Source organism: Tiliqua scincoides, chromosome 2, assembly GCF_035046505.1.
Source record: "Tiliqua scincoides isolate rTilSci1 chromosome 2, rTilSci1.hap2, whole genome shotgun sequence".
Taxonomy (NCBI): Eukaryota; Metazoa; Chordata; class Lepidosauria; order Squamata; family Scincidae; genus Tiliqua; species Tiliqua scincoides.
Window position 1 is genome coordinate 123,082,012 of NC_089822.1, and position 19,570 is coordinate 123,101,581.

Below are 19,570 nucleotides of genomic sequence, written 5' to 3' on the forward strand. Positions count from 1 at the left end.
TCTTTCCGTACTAGACCACAACCTGGGTCAAGGCACTGTGGAATTAAATGCCAGGGTCCAGATGCTAACTACAGTCACTCACTTCAATGTTCAACTTATGCCCTTTGCAGCTGTCAACTGGCATGATTGTGACTGTCTCCTGGCTGGAGTCCCTGTAAAGACTTGCACCCATTTGGTCCTTCTAAAAGGAACTCTCAAGTATTAGTATCATTATTTGCTATGGATCCACTGTTACTCTGCACATGCCCAATCTTGTCTGATCTTGGAAGCTAAGCAGGGTCAGGCCTGGTTAGTACTTGGATGGGAGACCACCTAGGAATACCGGGTGCTGTAGGCTTCTACCATACATCTGCAAGAGGGATCTGAAGGCCTTAGGAGTGGACCTCAACAAGTGGGAAACCTTGGCCTCTGAGCGGCCCGCTTGGAGGCAGGCTGTGCAGCATGGCCTTTCCCAGTTTGAAGAGACACTTGGCCAACAGTCTGAGGCTAAGAGGCAAAGAAGGAAGGCCCATAGCCAGGGAGACAGACCAGGGTCAGACTGCACTTGCTCCCGTTGTGGAAGGGATTGTCACTCCCGAATTGGCCTTTTCAGCCACACTAGACGATGTTCCAAAACCACCTTTCAGAGTGCAATACCATAGTCTCTTGAGACTGAAGGTTGCCAACAACAACAGGCTTCTACCATAGTCTTTTGAGACTGAAGGTTGCCAACCAAACGCTGTTAGAAGAACCACATGGGCAGAAGTTTTTGTGTTGAGTCTTAACAGTACAGACACAAACACACAAAGGCCACACCAACCATGCTGATCAGGGTGCATGGAAAGGGGGCCTAAGAGGAAATGTGGACGGCAGCTAATTTACCATCATTTCTCCAGTGGATATGTGAAGGCACACTCCCCAGGGTGGGAAAAAGATCCATAAAGACCTGGCAGTATTGTCCCTGCTCAGCTATAAAATCCAAGATGATAGATGAGGACCAGTCATTTTGGAGCCCTACTAAAAAAGTCACCTGAGGCTCATCATTGGTAACAGATGTGGATGGAGAGGTTTGATAGATGGATGCCAGGGAGTCATCCTAGCCAGCTGGAGAAGTATTGGAGAACACTGGCTACAAGCCAGAGCAATAATCAAAATGCCCCTAGTTCAAATCTGGCCTCCTCCATGAATTCTCTTCAGGTACTCCCAGCTGCAGTTGGAGGTTAATGAAACTAACCTACCTGAGAGAGTTGAGATTACACTCAGATAATAGCTTTGAGCATTTGAAAGTGCTATACAAATGCTACTATTATTCTAAAGCAGGGGTGCCCAAACCCCGACACGGGGGCCACTTGCGGCCCTCGGGGACTCTCAATACAGCCCACGGAGAGCCCCCAGACTCCAATGAGACTCTGGCCCTCCAGAGACTTGCTGGAGCCCATGCTTGCCTGACACGAGTGCTCTTGGCTTGAGGGTGACTGTTCAACCTCTCGCATGAACTGTGGGATGAGGGCTCCCTCAACTACTTGCGGTTTCACATTTGTTATGCAGCAGTGGCAGCGAAGGAAAGGTCGGCCTTGTTTTGCACAAGGCCTTTTATAGGCCGTTAGCTATTGCCAAACCTTCATTCATAGGTTCCATCTGTAATATAGTAATTTATGTAAATTTATTCAAATTTGAAATGTAAATTAATTCTTTTTCCCCGGCCCCCAACACAGTGTCTGAGAGATGATGTGGCCCTCCTGCCAAAAAGTTTGGACACCCCTGTTCTAAAGCTTCCTGCCACAATCAACAAAATCTGGGCCTGGCATATGTGGGAAGCTACCTTCCATTTCTGGTAATCATCTCCCAAGTGAGCAATTTGACTATGATCCAGGTTTCCCAGAAACCTGTGCTTCTCTTATTCTAGAATGATGGATCTTGACAGAGCCCGATTTTCTGCCCCCATTGTTATTCTGCTCAGAAGAGATGCTCGCTGTCATGGACACAATTGAAATACCTTGCATTGCAATTGGTTGGGGATTCAAATCGGGGCTGTTCTACCTATCAGAGGGGTCCTTACCACTAATGGTAATTGTAATTAAGTTGGAGGCAGCAAGGAGGAGAAGGTGGGTAGGCAGAGAACAGCGCTAACCGCAGTGCTCAGGAATTAATCAGCCTCATCATTTACATTCTTCATGCACATCTCAGCCTGCTGTGCTTGTCAAGGTGGAACAAAATAGGGACAAAAACAGCACTGGAGCCAGTACAGTGGTGAACACTGCCCCTAGTGCAGGACCCAGAGCAAATGGTGTATAGAGAGAAAGTGGAGAGGGGGGACTGGAGAAAGGAAGAGGAGAAAGAGAAAAGAAGAGAGGCTAGTATGTCACTAAGTAAAAAGGGGGACCACATTTGGCTCACTGCCTTAGGTACCACGTGGTCTTAGGCTGGCCCTGCCTATATCCCTCTGCCCAACACCAATGACACAGGGTTTACCTGGAGCACACAAACTCCATTTCACACTTGCTATATTTTCCTCTGAGTTATGTTGTTTTTCTTCAGATTCCCCTAGGAACTCACGTCTCAGCACAGATAAGGCTATCGAGCAAGCTGCAGAGGGCAGGAATTATTCCATTTTAAATTGTCCGTGTGTTTTGGAGGCTAGATGATCCTAAATGTGCCTGTTCTTCAGCCCTTGATGGCATTAATCTGCCCAAGGCAGAGGAGGCAGCAGCCACACGTTACACATTCTCTACACCATGCCTTTTAGAAAGAAATACAAAGAGATTCAGCCTGCTTGGTGCAGAATTGGGAACAGCAGAGGGAAGGGAGGGAAGGCTAGGATGAAAGTGAGTGCTGTTACATGTATTTCAGCTTTGTTTCAGTTTGAGATAAAGACTACGAAGATTAAGGCAAAGAAATGATGATGCTGTACACAGCTCCTGCTGTTCTAGATGCCCTCTGGAGTCAATTTCTTAAATTATGGGGGAAAGTTAGAGGGGGCCTTAGTTCTGCCTCCTTACTCCTAATAATTTTAGCCAAATCCTGGCCTCTTTTAAAACAATCACTGCTCAAAAGGTAAAGAACAGGGCCCCTCCTGGAACCCAGAAATTGGGGCCCCACATTTCTGTGATGTCTCTGCCAGCTAGGTCACAGAACAGACCCAATTGTTCATCTGACCCCTAAGTTCAGACCCTGTGCTTCATGGGGCTCCAACACCAGCACAGCAGACCACAACAAAGTGCTCCGGAGACTCTCAAGGACACCATGTCATTGCCACAGCAGCATCGACCGGGACTGAGCTGCATAAGTCACGGAACGTCAAACGATAATCAACACTGTAGGAGATGAAAGCTGACAAAAAAAGGCAGCCCACCTCCCTGGTAACATGCAGAGAATTGAAATGGGACAGAAGCACAGCATCACCCTGCGGGGGAGGGGGGATTCAAAAGAACCCAAATGGTCTTGGCCAATGCAGAGATGCAAGCCTTTTCTTTGCTCCCCACCCCCTCCAAATACTTGCAGCAGTTGTGTGCTGATATAAACTGTCCAGCCAAGCAGAGGATATGAAATGGGCACAGTGTGAGCCCTAAAGCCAGAGCTAGAAGAACTGGATGAGATCCATTAACTTAAGGCAATGTATTCCCCAGACTCCTGTGCAGAGCATCTGCTGAAACAGCAGCAGAGGTCCAGTAGCTACTTATCAGAAAAATACAACAGGGTTATTGAGACTAAGAGCTTTTGCAGCTGCAGACTCTGACCATACTTCAGTCTTTCAAGCCATACATTCTTCTGCATTGCCTCTTCCAAGATGATGATGCATGCCTGGATAGAACAAGCACCTAAAACAAAGTGTGCTGTTTTGTTTTTTTTTAGAAAAATAGTTGTTCTCATATGTAAATTTATGCAGATTCAATCAACTATAATTAATTGACTAACATCTCTTTAATAAGCAGACAACTCTAGTAATTGGACATGGAAATGCCCCTGAAGAGCTGCCAGTTGTGCAATAAATACCCTACAACACCCAAACATTTCTGTCTGACATGCTGGTCAGAGCTAGCCAAGTTCAGAGAACAGGACTGTCACTGTGACATTTGCTTCTCACAGCAGGGATGCACACAGGAGAACTGAACCACCTGGTAGAAGCGGAATTATACAATACAGGCTCTCCTTCTGGCATTTTTCCGTAACAGGGTATTAAGATTTACCTTTATGTCCATGTCAGGGGTGACAAAGTCCCTCATGCACTCAATGGGACCCATCAGGAAAGGGCAGTGATTGGTGAAGACCTACAGAATGCAAAAGGCGAAAGAGAGCTAGTTGCAATGCTAGTTTATATGCCTTTTCCACAGGCCTATCTCACTGTTATGTCCTTCCACCCAATATCGCCAAAACCAAGAGCAGAAAGGAATGCACATGCTTCAAGGGTGTGCACAGCTGCATACAAGTGCACAACCTCTCACCTCTCTAAGGCCCTCCTGGGCCAAAGACCTGAACCACAGAATTTCCCCAATGATGGTCATCCTCTTCAGCACATTTTCTGTGGCTGGGGAGAGCAAAGAGTGATTAGTCCTGATGTTCTTGGAGCAACAGTTGGGTTATCTCTTGGAACAACACTACAGCATCCCCCACTTTTGACAGAACCGCATCCATGAGGCACGGTATAGTTTTTTTAGTTATTATTATTGCATTGTTCGGATCTTTGGGAACAGCAACAGCAGGACCCCTTACATCATTGCCCTTTCTGAAGGGTTTACTGAACTTTTCACATACATACCCAAACTGGCATTCCCCAAACTCATTTCCTATAAGTTAACAATGTCTATACGTTTCAACTTGCTTTGGAAATAAAAAGTGCAAAAATCTCACATTACAGATTCAGGTCTACTAATGGCCTCTTGGTAGTTTCTGGGGGGGGGGGGAGAACGGAAGCACTAAGCCTCTGAGGAGGCTTGACATAGCATGCAGTGGCATTGCTAGGGGGTGCTGGGGGTGTGGACCACACCGGGTGACATGCACAGGGGGGTGACGCACATTGGGGTGACATGCTAAAATCACAGTGGTTAGGAGTAACACCATCATATTATATACTGTTGGATGTGGAATTTCGAGCGGAATGCAATGCAAAAAACCAGAGTGAAATATCTCCTTTCTATCAAAAGTTATGGCCAAAAAACCGGAGAACAAAAAATGCATGGATCCCTAAGGAAAGCCGTATTGCACATTTACTTGCAAGTAGGCGAACTTGCCTTAGTCCGTCGGAAAGGGCAGGCTGAGCGGAATCCAATGACACCAGAATGGTCCCGATCCAATGAATGCAGCCCCCAAAAACACATGAGAAGGAAGTCCCTCCCCCCAAGCAGATGAATGTATTGAGCCCTATGGAAAGTGAAACTAAGACTCACGGTTGCATTTACTCGTGAGTAAGCAAATGTGCCTTGGCTGGTGTGAAAGATCAGGTCAAGGAGAGTGCAAGGCTACCAGAATGGTCCTGATCTGATGGAACTGGAGCTCAACAAGTGCTCCAGAATGCAGACTCCCCCCCCCCCCCACTAAAAAGGATCAAAACAGGCTTCAGTTGATAAGGTGAACCTTTTTGAGACTTGCAAAGCTTGACAGTGATCTGGTTTAAACAGAAGTTCTTGAATTGAACTGGGCACTGGGTAGGGCTGAAAACCTTACTGGTTTTGGAGGGAAGGTGTTATTGCAGGCAGGCTACACTTGATGGAGCAGGCCTGGCTTCTGCTTGTTTAATTATTTGTTTTACTTTAATTATTTCTACTTATTTATTTTAATTTGCCTGATGATGACGACACTTCTACCATGACATCACTTCTGGTGGGACTTGGACAGATTGTCATTCTAAAAAGTGGATCCCGGCGCTCAAAGTTTGAGAACTGCTGCAATAAGGTGTAAATTGACACCTGGTGTGTGTGTGTGTGTGTGACATCACTAGGGACCAAAATCACTAAAATCACAGTTTGGAGGAATAATACCATCATGTTATATATCAATCAATGGGTAATTTCATGCAGAATGTGTTCTATCTTTGTTCGATCAAAAGGTACAGCCCAAAAACCAGTGTGGGGCGGAGTGATAGTACATCACCACGCCCACCACCTGGGTTGTTGCCCTGCCTACTGCATGGGGGGGTGACGCGCTGGCATCCTGCACCAGGTGACACGAACCCTAGTGACTGATAGAACTTACCTGTTAGACGGGGCAGTAGTGCCATCATCTGCTCTGGTTGGTAGAAATTAGATCGGATTTGAACCAGCACATCCATATTTTCAACCACCAGCTTCTACAAGAGTGAAATTGTACAAAGAGTTGAAAACTGAGCACAGGAATGATGACCTGGAAGGACAGATCAGCACCAACACTCTCCCTGAAGGTATGTGTGTTCTATGTGAGCGGAATTGGGAGTATTCCACTGAAACCCCGGGAGGCACAATGGGAGAAGCGTTGCAGGAGGAGAAGCCCAGCTCTGGAAGCAGTAGACAGCCGTCTCCCCTCAGCCAAACTAGGAGAAGGGGGAGCTCAATGTTGTCAGGCAGTGGCCCTAAAGGACCACTCATGTGCAAAGTCTATTCAGAAGCCATGAAGGTGCAAGTGGATGAGGAAATGGGAATGGCTTCAAGATTTGCCTATAAGAGTCAGAGGGGGAAAAAGAGGTTGTGGTGGGAGAATCTCCTGACCATCTCTCTGTGTCAGACATTCCCTGCATCTGGGACCTTGGAGGACCAGTCGAGGCAACACTGGAAGAGAGTCTTACAGCAAAATCCTACATGTCTGCTCAGAAGGCTCATTGTATTCAAAGACTGTACAGGAAAAGCGTGTACAGGACTTCAACCTTAAAAATACTGAGAGGTGCACGTTGTCTCACTCCCCCAATTCCACAAATTAGGATAGTAATGCAAACCGCAATTACAAATAGTAATTGCAGTAGGGTAGGTGACTGTCTCAATCCTGTGGCTCAGGTGTGCATGAAAATGAAGCCTGTGTCAAATTCAGGGAAGATCTGTAGCACAGGAAAAAACAGAGCAGACTGGCGATTTCCACCATTGTGGCACAGGCACAGCTTTAGAGAGAAGCTCATTCCAGCTACAGCCAACTAAAGCCTGCAAGGCTTGCTTCAATCAGCAAATCCCTCCCCAAGAAACTTGAGAATTTCTGGCACCTGGTCACTCTCCTCTAACCTGCACCCTGCTCTTCCAGCAGCAGCCTGTGTCAGAGACGAGCCTCAAGACAGCTAATCTGTGCATGTTGCCCTCTCCTCCTCCTACCTTCAACTCCACCATCTGCGATGTGACGTGCCACATGAGGTTATCGCTTAGGAACTTCATCCCATATGGCCCAAGAAGCTCAGCCAGAGCTCGCATCTCTGTACAAGGGGGAAAAGGTGGTATGAATTTGTTGTCATTAAAATACAAGTCTGCAGACTGGTAGTGCCACAGGTTTGTTTGTAAGCCTTTGATTTCTTTTCCTGTGGCTGGCACCTCCTGGCTCTTTCCATGATTAACCAAGACAGTAGCAGAGCCCTTGGTCACGGACATTTTAGACCTGGCTTCCAAGCAGAAGCTGTGGATTCACCAGGCCTAATGAAGCTCAGAGGAATTCTGAGTCATGTAGGTTGTGGCTGCTGTTGACACTTAGTAAGGCAGTCCACAGTAAGGTGAGGAGGATTAGTCAAAGGAGGTTGGGAGTTGAAACTCAGGCTGTCAAGTGATGCAAAGCTAGCTGGCTGTGGCTTAGAAAGGACTTTATATGACTCTCAGCCAAACAGAAGACTGGAGGTTGTGTAGTCAATCACGTCTGATCTCTCATGAGAGAATGGAGAGTCAGGTGGGCCAAGCCAAGCATGTGTTAGGCCACCTAACTCCCATCCTCCTTTGTCTAATCCCCCTCACCTTAGTATGGACTGCCTTACTAAGTGTCAACCGCAGCCACTACCTACATGACTCAGAATTCCTCTGAGCCTCATTAGGCCTGGTGAATCCACAGCTTCTGCTTGGAAGCCAGGCCTAAAATGTCGCTGGAGGAATAACTATCCATCAACTTGGCTCCAGACAACAGGTGCCACATCTAAGTCATGAAACCCCCTACTACAAGCCAGTTCTGGGGGCTCCAGGAAAGGCATATGAACCCCCACCTGAGACATCGGAAAACTCTTCAGCACTGAAAGTCTGCTCCCCTTCTTTGGGTATACTGACAAAGGCCTGCATTGCTGGTGACAGGACGATGGAGCCCATGCTTGCTTGGCGCAAAAGCGACTCTAAGTACCTGAGAAGAGATGACAAAGGAAACATACTGCACCGTAAGCACAGCCAAATGCTGCTTTCCCAGCATGCTCTTTACTCAATCACAGAGCTACATTGATTTGGTAAACGCATTCAATTCCATCTGAAAGTCACTCCCTGCTTCCAGAGTGAAAACTGCAGCATCTCAGTGGTTGGGGAAAGCACTTTGCACGTGATCAGACAAATCCTCTTGATTAGCACTACTAACATTCCGGGGCTGAGCCTGGCCTGGCATTTAAAACACATACTGGGGCTGAACCTGAGCACAAATTACATCCCACTTACTAGGATGGTACAGTGCCTCAGCAACCCTTTCTTCCCCCTCCCCACCATCACAATGCCTCGCTCCATACCAGTTTGTATAGAGAGTAGTGAGAGTCTGTTCACCACTGGCATCCAGTGGCTGGGTTTGCTGCAGAAGCACATTTCGGAGGAGGCGCCCGATGTCCAGCCCTACACGATGCATCAAGGACATCAGGAAGGTAACATAGGCCTGAACAGCAGCCAGCACTTCTGAGGGACGGGCCAACTCTGGAGAACTTGGATTGGGCTTTGCCAGTCGTACCAGGGATCTGGAAGAGAGGGGGAAAGCGAGCACTCTAGTCAGGAAGAAATCATACCGAGACCACAGCCTCTACACGGCCGACAACCTGCATCCACTAACCCACTGCTTCCTAATATGTTGTCCAATTTAAGATGTTGGGCAGGAGGTCTGGTCTAGAGGGTAGAGCCTCCGTCTGCCTGAAGATAACATCCACAAGGTCGCCAGTTCGAGGCCACCGGCACCGTGCGACCTTGAAGCAGCTGACAAGCTGAAGCCGAGCTATTCCATCTGCTCTGAGCGTGGGAGGATGGAGGCCAGAATGTGAAGCCAGATCGGAATGAAGCACCTGAATGTAGTGGTTCTTCTTTCAATTGTAAAAATCCCTATTTAATAAGGGATTTAAATAAGCCTGCCTATGTAAACCGCCTTGAATAAAGTCTTGAATAAAGACCAAGAAAGGCGGTATATAAATACCTATTATTATTATTATTATGTTTCTTTAAATAACCAAAATAGCCAGTTGATGCTCAAGACAGAGGAATGTGAGTCACACCTACCATCATGTTTGCAGCTGGTAAGTGACCAGCCTAGTGGTCGAGGGTGGGGGTTAGAAGGTCAACCCCTGCTTATGCACCCCTTCTATTGCCTGGTCAGCAATAGAGCAGGTGCACAGAGTTCCTAAGGTTGTCAGCTTTTACCCTTCATGGTCTATCAGTTTCACCCTCAGTAAAGCTTCCTAAATAAACACAGGATCACAGAAATGTAAAGTGGCCAGGGATTCAGCAATTTCACTGCTGTGGCCTGGGTTCAGTTCCTAGGCAGAGAAGTCTTTCTATCCCTCCCTCCACAACTGAGGGAGAAGAATCTGTGGCACAGAATCTCTCCCGGGTCAGTCCTTTGGCTGAACTAACGGAGCAAAGACATCCATGCAGTCGGTTTCTGTGACTTTCTTGATGCAGCAGGCAGTATATCAGTTTTATAAGATGAAAGTCCTGAGTTCAAGCCTCAGAGGCGGCCATGGCCCTTTTGGTTTTGAAGGTAGAGCCATCAAAAGCTGTGCTTCATCAAAAAGGATCAGGGGCCTACACCTTAGGGGAAGCTTTCTGCAGTAGTATGAGTTCACATTCAGAAGGTCCTGGATTCAAATCTCCTGCACTCAGTGGGCTGTACCTTTACAAACAAACAAATAAAATCCCACCATTATAGTATCAGGCTGATTAGCCAAGGATGGCTAAGAAACAAGGCTGTGATGCCTGTAGAGTGGAGTGGGAGGGCTTTCTCCACCTTTCCCTGGTGGTCTAGTGGTCAGGATTTGGAGCATTCACCACTGTGGCCTAGGTTCAATTCCCAGTCAGAGCACTACCCAAGCAAGAGTTTGGACAGCAACAGAAGTGTAAATCTGAATTTTACATTGGGCTGGCGAGAGGCTGTGTGTGTGTGTGTGTGTGTGTGTGTGTGTGTGTGTGTGTGTGTGTGTGGATGGGACAGGTTGGGGATGTTGAATTACATTGCTTTTGGGAACAGATGCTGCTTTTAGAAAATCAGCACTTCTTGAATATCTTCATCGATGTTCTTTTGCATTTGCAGCATCTTGATACCTGCTCATAAATATTATAAAAAGCACCATTCATCTCCAGCACTCATTCCTTAGAAAGGGACTTGCCCTGTCAAATGCAGCCCCCCAAAGAGCTCCCAATCATCTGAGGAAGTGGCAAGTGCAAAACATTAAAGATGGGGAGGACCAAGGATGGGGGACACATACACTGTAACAACCAAACCACAACAGAAGTTGAGCTGAAAGTATACATGGGATAGGGACTGTTAGCACAGAGTAGTTTGTATACGTGATCCTATAATACCCGGGGCCAGCCAACTCTCCCTTTGAGTAGGAAATACTCAAATCTAGGACTAATCTTCTACTTGGCATGTTGACATATGATCTTAAGACTTCACCATTGTGGCTATCAGTTTCACCCTCACTAAAGCTTCCTAAATAAACACAGGATCACAGAAATGTAAAGTTGGACTAACTCCAGCAAGTTGACAGACACACTGCAGGGTGTAGATGCATGGAATGATTGATAACAGCAGCATGTCGGGGAAAGGAGGATTACCTCCAGAGTAGCTCATGAATCCATATTAACAAATAACTGCCAACATAACCCACTCACAAAAGTCTCTCTGCCCACCCCAGAAAGCTAGCACTTCTGGGTCCTGCATGGATGCAGTCAGGTTCCACTATGGTTTCTGCCTGCAACAGGCCCTCCTCCACAATCAATACTGCCACATCACTTCCTGCTACATCTTTCAATTCCTGTACCTGCTGAGACGTGTTTCCAGTTGGCTGCTGAGATATTCTGCTGGGGTCACTGTGTGCTCAAAGACCACAATGCTGGCTGCGTAGTTCAGGCTCCAGCAAAGCTCAGTTAATGTCTGATGCAGCTTGTCCAGACTGGAGAAAAAGGCAGTGTGTTAGAGCCACTGGTACAATGACATGATTTGAGGAGGGGGATAAGAGGAGGCAAGAATGCAGGCAGAGAGGATCAGACAAGTGCTTATTGCCACTTCAGAAAGTCACATCACCCACATATATGTCTGCCTCCATCCCATTCACTACTACAGCTATCTCCGACTTGGGCATGGAGCAGGGGTACAGCTACCACACTCCCTCAAATCAAATGACTGCTACAAGTCCAGTTTTACATTGCCGTGATGAATTTTTAGCAGACAAGCCCTGTGTCACTGTGATGGTGCAGTTTCAAGCTTGGCCTCAGACATGGGCAATGGGCTGTTTCAAACAGAACAGTCAGCTCAAAGAGAGCCAAAAGGTCACCCTTTCAATTCTGCAGGCATGAAGAATCATCACCACACTGCGTAGCCTTGTGGCCTTACTTGGTGACCAGGCTGCGGTCCTTCCGGTGGCTCTCTGCGCCAGGCTTGTCCCTCTCTGGCTCTCCTTTCTTGGATGTCGTTTTTCGGGCTCTCTTGTTACGGGCTTTGCTGATGGTGGCAGCACAGTGCTTGGGTAGGAGCTAGTGGATGTGAAAGAAACAACGTAGTCACAAGGATGATAAACAGACCTTAGCACTAAGCATGGGGTTGCAGGGGGTGGTGGTTAAGAAATAACGGTTGGCAACCTTCAGTCTCAAAAGACTATGGTATAAGCCTACAGCACCTGGTATTCCCAAGCGGTCTCCCATCCAAGTACTAACCGGGCCTGACCCTGCTTAGCTTCCGAGATCGGACATGTGCAGGGTAACAGTTGCTGCGGTTAAGAAATGGGAAGACACATTTCAGTGAGAAGCTCTGCTTCAACAGCCAAGCATGGAACCCCCTCCCCCACCAGGTGCACACCAGACATTATGGTGAAGCCAGCCCAAGTCAGGCAATTACACAAGGCAGTCACTCTAAACCATCTTGTGTGTGCTGTCCTGCCTCCAGTTGCTGTTCCCTTCCCTTGAGCGTCATCCAGTATGCCACAAGCAAGGATAGACTGCTGGATGACACGGAGCTGCCCACACCTTCTCATGCACACCTATCATTTTTTTCTGAATGACTCAGTGAATGGATATTGTTTGGCTTCAGTACCTGTGGTGCCCTTCAGATATTCCAGAACCAGCAGGGAAGTCAGGATTTTCCCCTACATTTCATCACACCACACTACTATAGCATTTAAAAGTTTCACTAAATACGGTAGAACCTCTTTAAGTTGACCACCCAAGGCATTGGAGGAAATTGGTCAACATAGGATGGTAGTCAACATACGGAAAAAAAGGCATTTAAATATTATCATGTTTAGCTCCCAGGACAACAAATGCAAGGCCAAGTTATTATTTAGATTGGATTTTTAAAAAGTTTTATTGCAAATATCAATGAGAATTGATCCTCTTGTGATGCTTACTATTGATATCATCTGTATCTATATCAAGAGACAGAGAATAAACAGCCCACCATCAGTGTTTAAAAAAAATCCTGAAAATTCATAAGCTTAAAAAACATTGTGAGTTTAAAAAAATTACTTGGTTTCATAGCAGACAGGCAGACCAATGCTATCCCTTGCCAGCCCATAGCATGTAGCATGTTACATAGCCCCAACAGCTTTAAAAAAAACACAAAACACTTTTTTACTTAGGCTACCTGGTCTCCACTGGGTCTCCTCAGATTCACTAAATGCCAGAAGGTGTTTGATATGGTCCCTCACTAAAAGCTGCTGAGAAAACTCCACAGTCAGGGAATAAGAGGATAGGTCTTTTCATGGATTGGGAACTGGTTGAGGACCAGAAAACAGAGAGTGGGTGTCAATGGGCAATTGACAAAAAAAGTGGAGAGAGGTGGACAAGTTTGTGGATGACACTAAACTTTTTTGAGTGGTAAAGACCAGAAGGGATTGTGAAATGTTCCAGAAGGATCTCTCCAAACCGGAAAAATAGACGGCAAAATAGCAGTTGTGTTTCAATATAAGTGTAAAGCAATGCACTGGTCAGGGGAACCAAAGTGAAAGGACAGTGCCTTCATTATGCACAAGCGACCTCATGTCCCTCACAATTTGGTACATGTCCGGGTAAAATCGGCAGCTGGCGCAGATCTGTCGGCTATGTGCAGTGTGCCCACCTATAAAAACCCTTTCACACGTGCTAGCAGGTGTAGGGGAGGGATTGACACGTGGCTTCCTGCTTTTCCAAGATGGGACAAACCAGACAAAACACAGGCCCACAGTATTGCGTTCAGTGGGCAACTTACGGAGGGTAAATTAATACTCTGTGCAATGGTCAAAGTGGTCAAGATACAACTTACGGAGGTGGCCAATATAGAGAAGTTGGTCTCCCATAGTGTATATGCAGTGTCTGTCCATACTGTGAAAATCAGGTCAACTTAAGGAGATGTTCATTTTAGAGAGGTGGTCAACTTTGGAGGTTCTACTGTATATGGCTTCAGCTGCATGGAGCTCCACAGCGTTGTTGCCTCTTTTCCCACCCACTTCTTGCCACAGCTTCAATTTGCCTCCTGTGCCCACTCCCCATTGCCCAAAAAGGTCTTGGCTTCTCACCTGCTCACTCAGCTTGCACTGTTCGGCGGAGGCATCCAGGATGCAAGCAGTAGCCTGCCGGGCCATCTCTTCCAGGAAGACGCTGCACATACTCAAAGCACCGTTTCTCAGGTGAGGGTACTGGGAAAAAGAGAGGCACCTGAGCACACTGCACCTTATGAAACTCACATTTTGTCTCCTCCATGTGACTCTGCTCACATTCTTCTAGTTCACTATCACAAGACAGGGCAAGAGGGTGATGTGAGGCAGGTCCATTTTTGCTGCAGCAGCCTCCAGCACACTGATAAGCAAGCTCAGCGCAATGCTGCAATAGTAAGAGGTATAATGTGGTTTGATCCTTTGAGGGACATGGGTGCAAGAGGCTGGATGTCCCGGGTGCCAAGAGGAAGACAGTTGCAGCATTTGAACTTCTTAGATCAGGGCTCTGGCAACAATCATCTTAAGGAACAGCTGCTCCAAGGTTCCCACCATCTTGAAACAGAAATCCAGACCAGCAACTATAAAACATTTTGCTTCAGCTGACACAAAGACCTCAGGATTGCCAGCTTTTTGAAATGGCTCCAGTAACTGTGCCTTTAACAGCAGTAAGAGATGCAGACATGACCAGGGCACAATCTCTGCTAGCTTGGCAAAGAGGCACCTTCTAAAGTTGTGTTTCCTGCTACATACAGCAGGGAATGAGCGAATGAGCAACTGCCCCTCTACACCCTTAGCAGAGCATCTTTTCCAATGGCTATTGCTGGTGTGTCCTCCACATTTTTCCCCCAATTGTGAGCCCTTCTGGAACAGGGAGTTGTTCCTGCTCCTCCAGCTCCAGCTTCACCCCTTCCCCATCAAAATCAAATGGATACGCACCTCTTCTGGGCATAATGGATGGGAGGCATGGTTGAAGTTGGCACACAGAAGTGGGAAAGCAATGGTATAGCGCAACATAGAGGGTTCTTCCATGGTAGATGCAAATAACTTCTCCAAGAGGCGCATGTAGAAGCTGCCAAAGGAATATCAGGAATAAGGGTACATGGGAACAACCAGCTTCATGCATATGCTTTGCTGTACTGATGAATGCTGGTACAGATTTTTTAGTCAGAGAGTTGGTCCATCTAGCCCAGGTTACTGTGACCTGCAGAGGTTCTCTCAGGTAGAGGGAGATCTTTCCCAGGCCCACTACCTGCTTGGTCTATTGGCTATGGAATGCCAAGTTGCAATTTGTTCTCCAAATGAATGATTCAGAGGACATGTCAGCATCAATATAGTGAAATCCAAGCTGGGGAAAAAATAATGTCATGATAAAGCCAGAATGATTCTGTGAACAGGTGAGAGAGAAAAAAAAACTTTCTTCAAATTACGTCTACAAATGTAGGATGACTATGTAAAATGTGCAAATCATGATGATAAGAACATATTTATGCTGACCTGCTAGAACTGTTCTGCTACTGCCCTGTGCTTTCAGCCCAAATCCTGCCTATGTTCCGATTGCAGATGGGTTCCCTGTGCCCCCAAATCTATCTACATTGCTTTCCTTCATTTCCAGTACACACCAGAATATAGAGAGGTCAGATGTCTCCACCAACAGCTCCTCCACAGAGTCCAGCATCTTAGTGTGGAAGACGATGAGATTCATCACCTTGGCAATGTCTGGATTCTCCCGTAATTGCAGAGGGGCCTTCATGACACTGGTGTATGCCTGATGGGAGAAAATTGAATACCCTTTAGGAGAAAGAAGCCACTCTTGTTGACACTTCATCCTAAGTAGTCTAGATAGGACAAGATTGCTAAACTACAAAGGCACAGGACTGACCCACACAGGTGTCTACCATTTGATTACTCTCAACTGAATATGTGAACTGTCTCAGCTGATCAGTATTGCATTTTGAGTAGTCCAGTGGTCTAGTCCAGTTCCTAAACTGCTTCAAGTGGTTGGCAACCTTCAGTCTCGAAAGACTATGGTATAAGCCTACAGCACCAGTATTCCCATGCGGTCTCCCATCCAAGTACTAACCAGGCCTGATCCTGCTTAGCTTCCAAGATCAGACAAGATCAGGCATGTGCAGGGTAACAGTTGCTACTTCATGTGCTTCATGTGGAGTGCCGCAGGATGCCCCCAGTGGCATCTCTTTCCAAGCTCTCTTGGACACTGCCGTCTTGGATCACATGAAAACTCACAAGATCCATGATGATGGCACCAGAGAGCCAGGAAGAAGAGGTTGCCACGAAAGAAGAGTGCTGTGACCACAGTAAGTTTAGGAACTGCTGGGATGGTCACTCAATGACACAGAAATATGAGGAATGTGTGGTGGGCCATTCACACATATGCAAGATGCTATGAGGTGACTGAGTCAAGCTGTGGTTAACGTGCAGGCGTGAACCGTCCCTCGGTCTTACCATTAGGAAGACATGCTTAATTTACAGCATACAGTAATCTAAAAACTACCCAGAAAAGTTGTGAAGTCCTCTTCATCTAACAAACAAAGGCTGGGCAGGCAAGTAAAAATGAAGCCTCATTACAGGAACCTGGTTGGCACCTAACTAACAGGGACCATATTTTGAACATAGTAAAAGCTGAAAGGCCAACAGCATTGACTTTGTTCAGTGATGCTCAACCAGGCAAGCAGAGGTAAAGGCAAAGGTTCTTTAATTCCCTTCCTCCCCAGAGAGAGCTGCAACCGGTGGTTTGTCATGTCAGAGTTCTTTGAGACAGAGCCCAAGATACACACCCAGTTCTGTTCCAGAGGTTTGTCCGGAGTATGTAGCTCAAAGGTACAGGCCACTCTCACAACATGAGAGCAGCCTGACTCTCTTGTTCCAACAATTGGCAGAGTAAGCTGGAGAAGATTGTGACTGTTCAAAGGAGGAGAAGCTTCTAGCCAGCTTCTCTTGCTCTCCTTTGTGGCCAATTTTCCCTGTTTCTCCCCCTCCCCAATGTTCTAGGGAACGTTAGTTGCTGGGGAGAGATAAGCAGACGCAAACAAGAACCAGTCAGCAGTTTCTCATTTCCTGTACTTTTGACCAAGATCCCTCCTAACTTTCTCTGCCCATCAGCCTAGGAAGCGTACTGAATTCTGAGTAAGGCTGCTTTCACAACGTATGCTCATATATACCCACGTTCAGCTGTTCAGACCTAGTGGACAAGACTGCATCACAAAGCCAGGCACACAAAATCTTATCAGACTGTAAGCAATCTCAGTACATATTCACCGTATCTGCCACGACATTGCTGCGGGATGGGAAGAAAGAAGTAAACCCTGAAAGGGTATTTTTACCTGCAGTCTAAACCAATCCAGTCGTAGCCCAATGAAATCAAATTTCTCCTTCTCATCAACTACAGGAGGGGAAAAAAGTATCAATGCAGGTTAAAATAACTGGAAAGAGTTGCTGGGATCTCTTACTAGCTAGACTTGGCTTGGTTGAGAAAGAAAACAGCTAGCCGAAGTGGAAAGATAGACCTTCCTTACACACCCACCACCTTGAAGAATGATTCCCCTAAGTTCAGGTCTCTCCAAAGATTATGAACTGTCCCCTTTTATCTTGAAGGTAGCAGGCTCTGTTTTAGCTTCCATATTACTGTCTGGCCTTGTATGTGTAGCCAAGTAGCTTTGCTCAAAGTGCACCAATCTCATCAAATTCATACATGACCTTGAAAACATGAGCCTTGGTGGTCGAAGCTCAAAAGCCAGAGGGGACTTGAGCAGAGTTCTCTTTGGTCAGGTAGTTGTGCTCTTTGCCCCTCTCTCATTGCTGACACAAGCAGAAATCACACACACACACATATAAAATATATTGTGCTCATTTGCATAATGTATCCCAATAATAGAATCTAACCTTTCTTGGCACCCAGTCTGAGTTTAACCTTGTACCAAGAAGATTAAATATGTGTCTTCTGGAATAAGCATTTACACACACGTGGCTACCTCTGGCTGACAGAATAATTACCTTGCTTGAGAGTTAGGGATGAGAGTGAGCTCACAAAAGATGACATGATCACTGACTCCTCTTCAGGGCACACAGTCAGGTCCTGCCAGAGGCAATAGTGTTCAGAGAAATGATGGTGGCTTATTTTTATTTATACGGCTTATTTATACTGAATTTTCATGGTTATTTAATGAATTGTGTTGCTGGTTTTAAAGTGAAAGAAAGAAGGAAAGAAAGAAAGAAAGAAAGAAAGAAAGAAAGAAAGAAAGAAAGAAAGAAAGAAAGAAAGAAAGAAAGAAAGAGATTCTGAAAAGGCGGTTTACCCAACTTGCCCCTTTTGTTCCTTTGTGACTTCAAAAATGTCTTCCATCTTCTTTTGCCTCCGCAGTATCTTCCCCTTTCTCTACAAATTTCCTCTTTTGCTTCATACTCATTTCTGTCATCAAACCTTACTTAGACGGCCATAGCAATGTATTTTCTGCACTGTTTTTCCCCATTACAGAGGGAACCCCTTTTCCTGCCATTATGACTTTGCCAAGATGGCTCTTAGTCTGGACACGTGGGGTGCTGTTTCAATGCATCTGGTGATCCCAGTCCTGATGTGGGGGATACCTTGGTCAGAGCAAGTCATAATGGTAAAATGCAGCAAATCAAGTGCCTGTCAACTTGTTCCCAAACTGCGGGGAGAAATCAGTGCCTACCCCTGGAATAGACATGCAGCCAGGACCAACTGGAGCAAAGGGACTACTGGAAGTCACAAGGAAATCTGGAAATTCTGCCACTCTTTCTACCTCAGTAGACAAAACATGCCATAGAGGGAAATGAAGCAAGCAAGCTCCAGTTCCTTTGCATGTCAGTTGTCCCAGTGACTCCCATCAGAGGCCAGAACATAGGACAGAAACAACGGGTTTACTTTACAGAACAAGAAGACATAATACTACCTGATCTCTCCCTTACATCTTCATAATTTAAAGGCATAGAGACATATTTATGATTATTTATATTTATATATTTATTTTTATAAATTTATTTATAAATGATTTCTAAATGTGGGTTGGAGACATACTTATGATTAAGATTATTATTTAATAAAAACCGTGTTCAGTTAAGGGGCCTGGAATATCTCTAAAAGAACCAGGCCGTTCCCCATTGGTGCTGTCCTGAATATGTGGCAGGAAAAAAAAAACACCAGTCCCTGAGGCAGTAAGTGAAGAGAAAAATTCTTAAGAACATTCTACTTTCAAATATTCAATAAAAAAGAAAAACCTAGCTAACCAAAGAACAAGACACTTTGGCTCCTCAGCAGAGCCAAGAAAAGCAAAAGCTCCCCCAAGGAAGTTTGAGGTGTTTCTGAACTGTTTTTCAGAGTCAGATCCCTATGAAAGGAAGTCTAAGAGTATCAAACATTCTTCAGCTCTAAAATTACCCTACTAGAAAGTTCTGCCTGGTTGGGGCCTGGTCACTGAGTCATGAGGGACCTCGTGCAGACCACACAAAGAAGAATCCTTTTAAGAATTGAAGGGGTCTCTTGTAAATTTTCAACACATCTACTACAGTACTAAAATGACAGCACGTGAAATAACACAGGCAGTATGCCTTTAATTTATTTCTGTGGGCCTAATGTAGCCTCCAATAAATTAACCACAAGGGCCAACAGCTGTTTGAGTAGCAGAGTGGCCACTTACTCTCAAATGCCACTCTCAGAGATTCCAGAAACTCCTCCCACCACGTCCAGCTGGCAGCCAGGTATAGCATTGCATAATGACACTCAGGCCTTTGCTGGCCAGTGGGCATCCTAGCATGATGCCCATT

The 19,570-nt window shown here is 46.1% G+C and overlaps 1 protein-coding gene across 1 annotated transcript in view; it reads right to left on the reverse strand.

Annotated features, from left to right (window-relative positions):
* Window positions 1–19,570, reverse strand: part of NCKAP1L (NCK associated protein 1 like) — a 73,659-nt gene that overhangs the window by 26,119 nt on the left and 27,970 nt on the right. The window contains exons 14-26 of the mRNA XM_066616166.1: window positions 17,780–17,861; window positions 17,110–17,168; window positions 15,388–15,533; window positions 14,705–14,837; window positions 13,850–13,969; window positions 11,695–11,834; window positions 11,123–11,254; window positions 8,612–8,830; window positions 8,111–8,241; window positions 7,245–7,342; window positions 6,169–6,262; window positions 4,422–4,504; window positions 4,167–4,247 (exon numbers count right to left, since the gene is read on the reverse strand). Coding sequence (XP_066472263.1) covers window positions 4,167–4,247; window positions 4,422–4,504; window positions 6,169–6,262; window positions 7,245–7,342; window positions 8,111–8,241; window positions 8,612–8,830; window positions 11,123–11,254; window positions 11,695–11,834; window positions 13,850–13,969; window positions 14,705–14,837; window positions 15,388–15,533; window positions 17,110–17,168; window positions 17,780–17,861 — 1,518 coding nt within the window. The remainder of the gene's footprint in view (window positions 1–4,166; window positions 4,248–4,421; window positions 4,505–6,168; window positions 6,263–7,244; window positions 7,343–8,110; window positions 8,242–8,611; window positions 8,831–11,122; window positions 11,255–11,694; window positions 11,835–13,849; window positions 13,970–14,704; window positions 14,838–15,387; window positions 15,534–17,109; window positions 17,169–17,779; window positions 17,862–19,570) is intronic.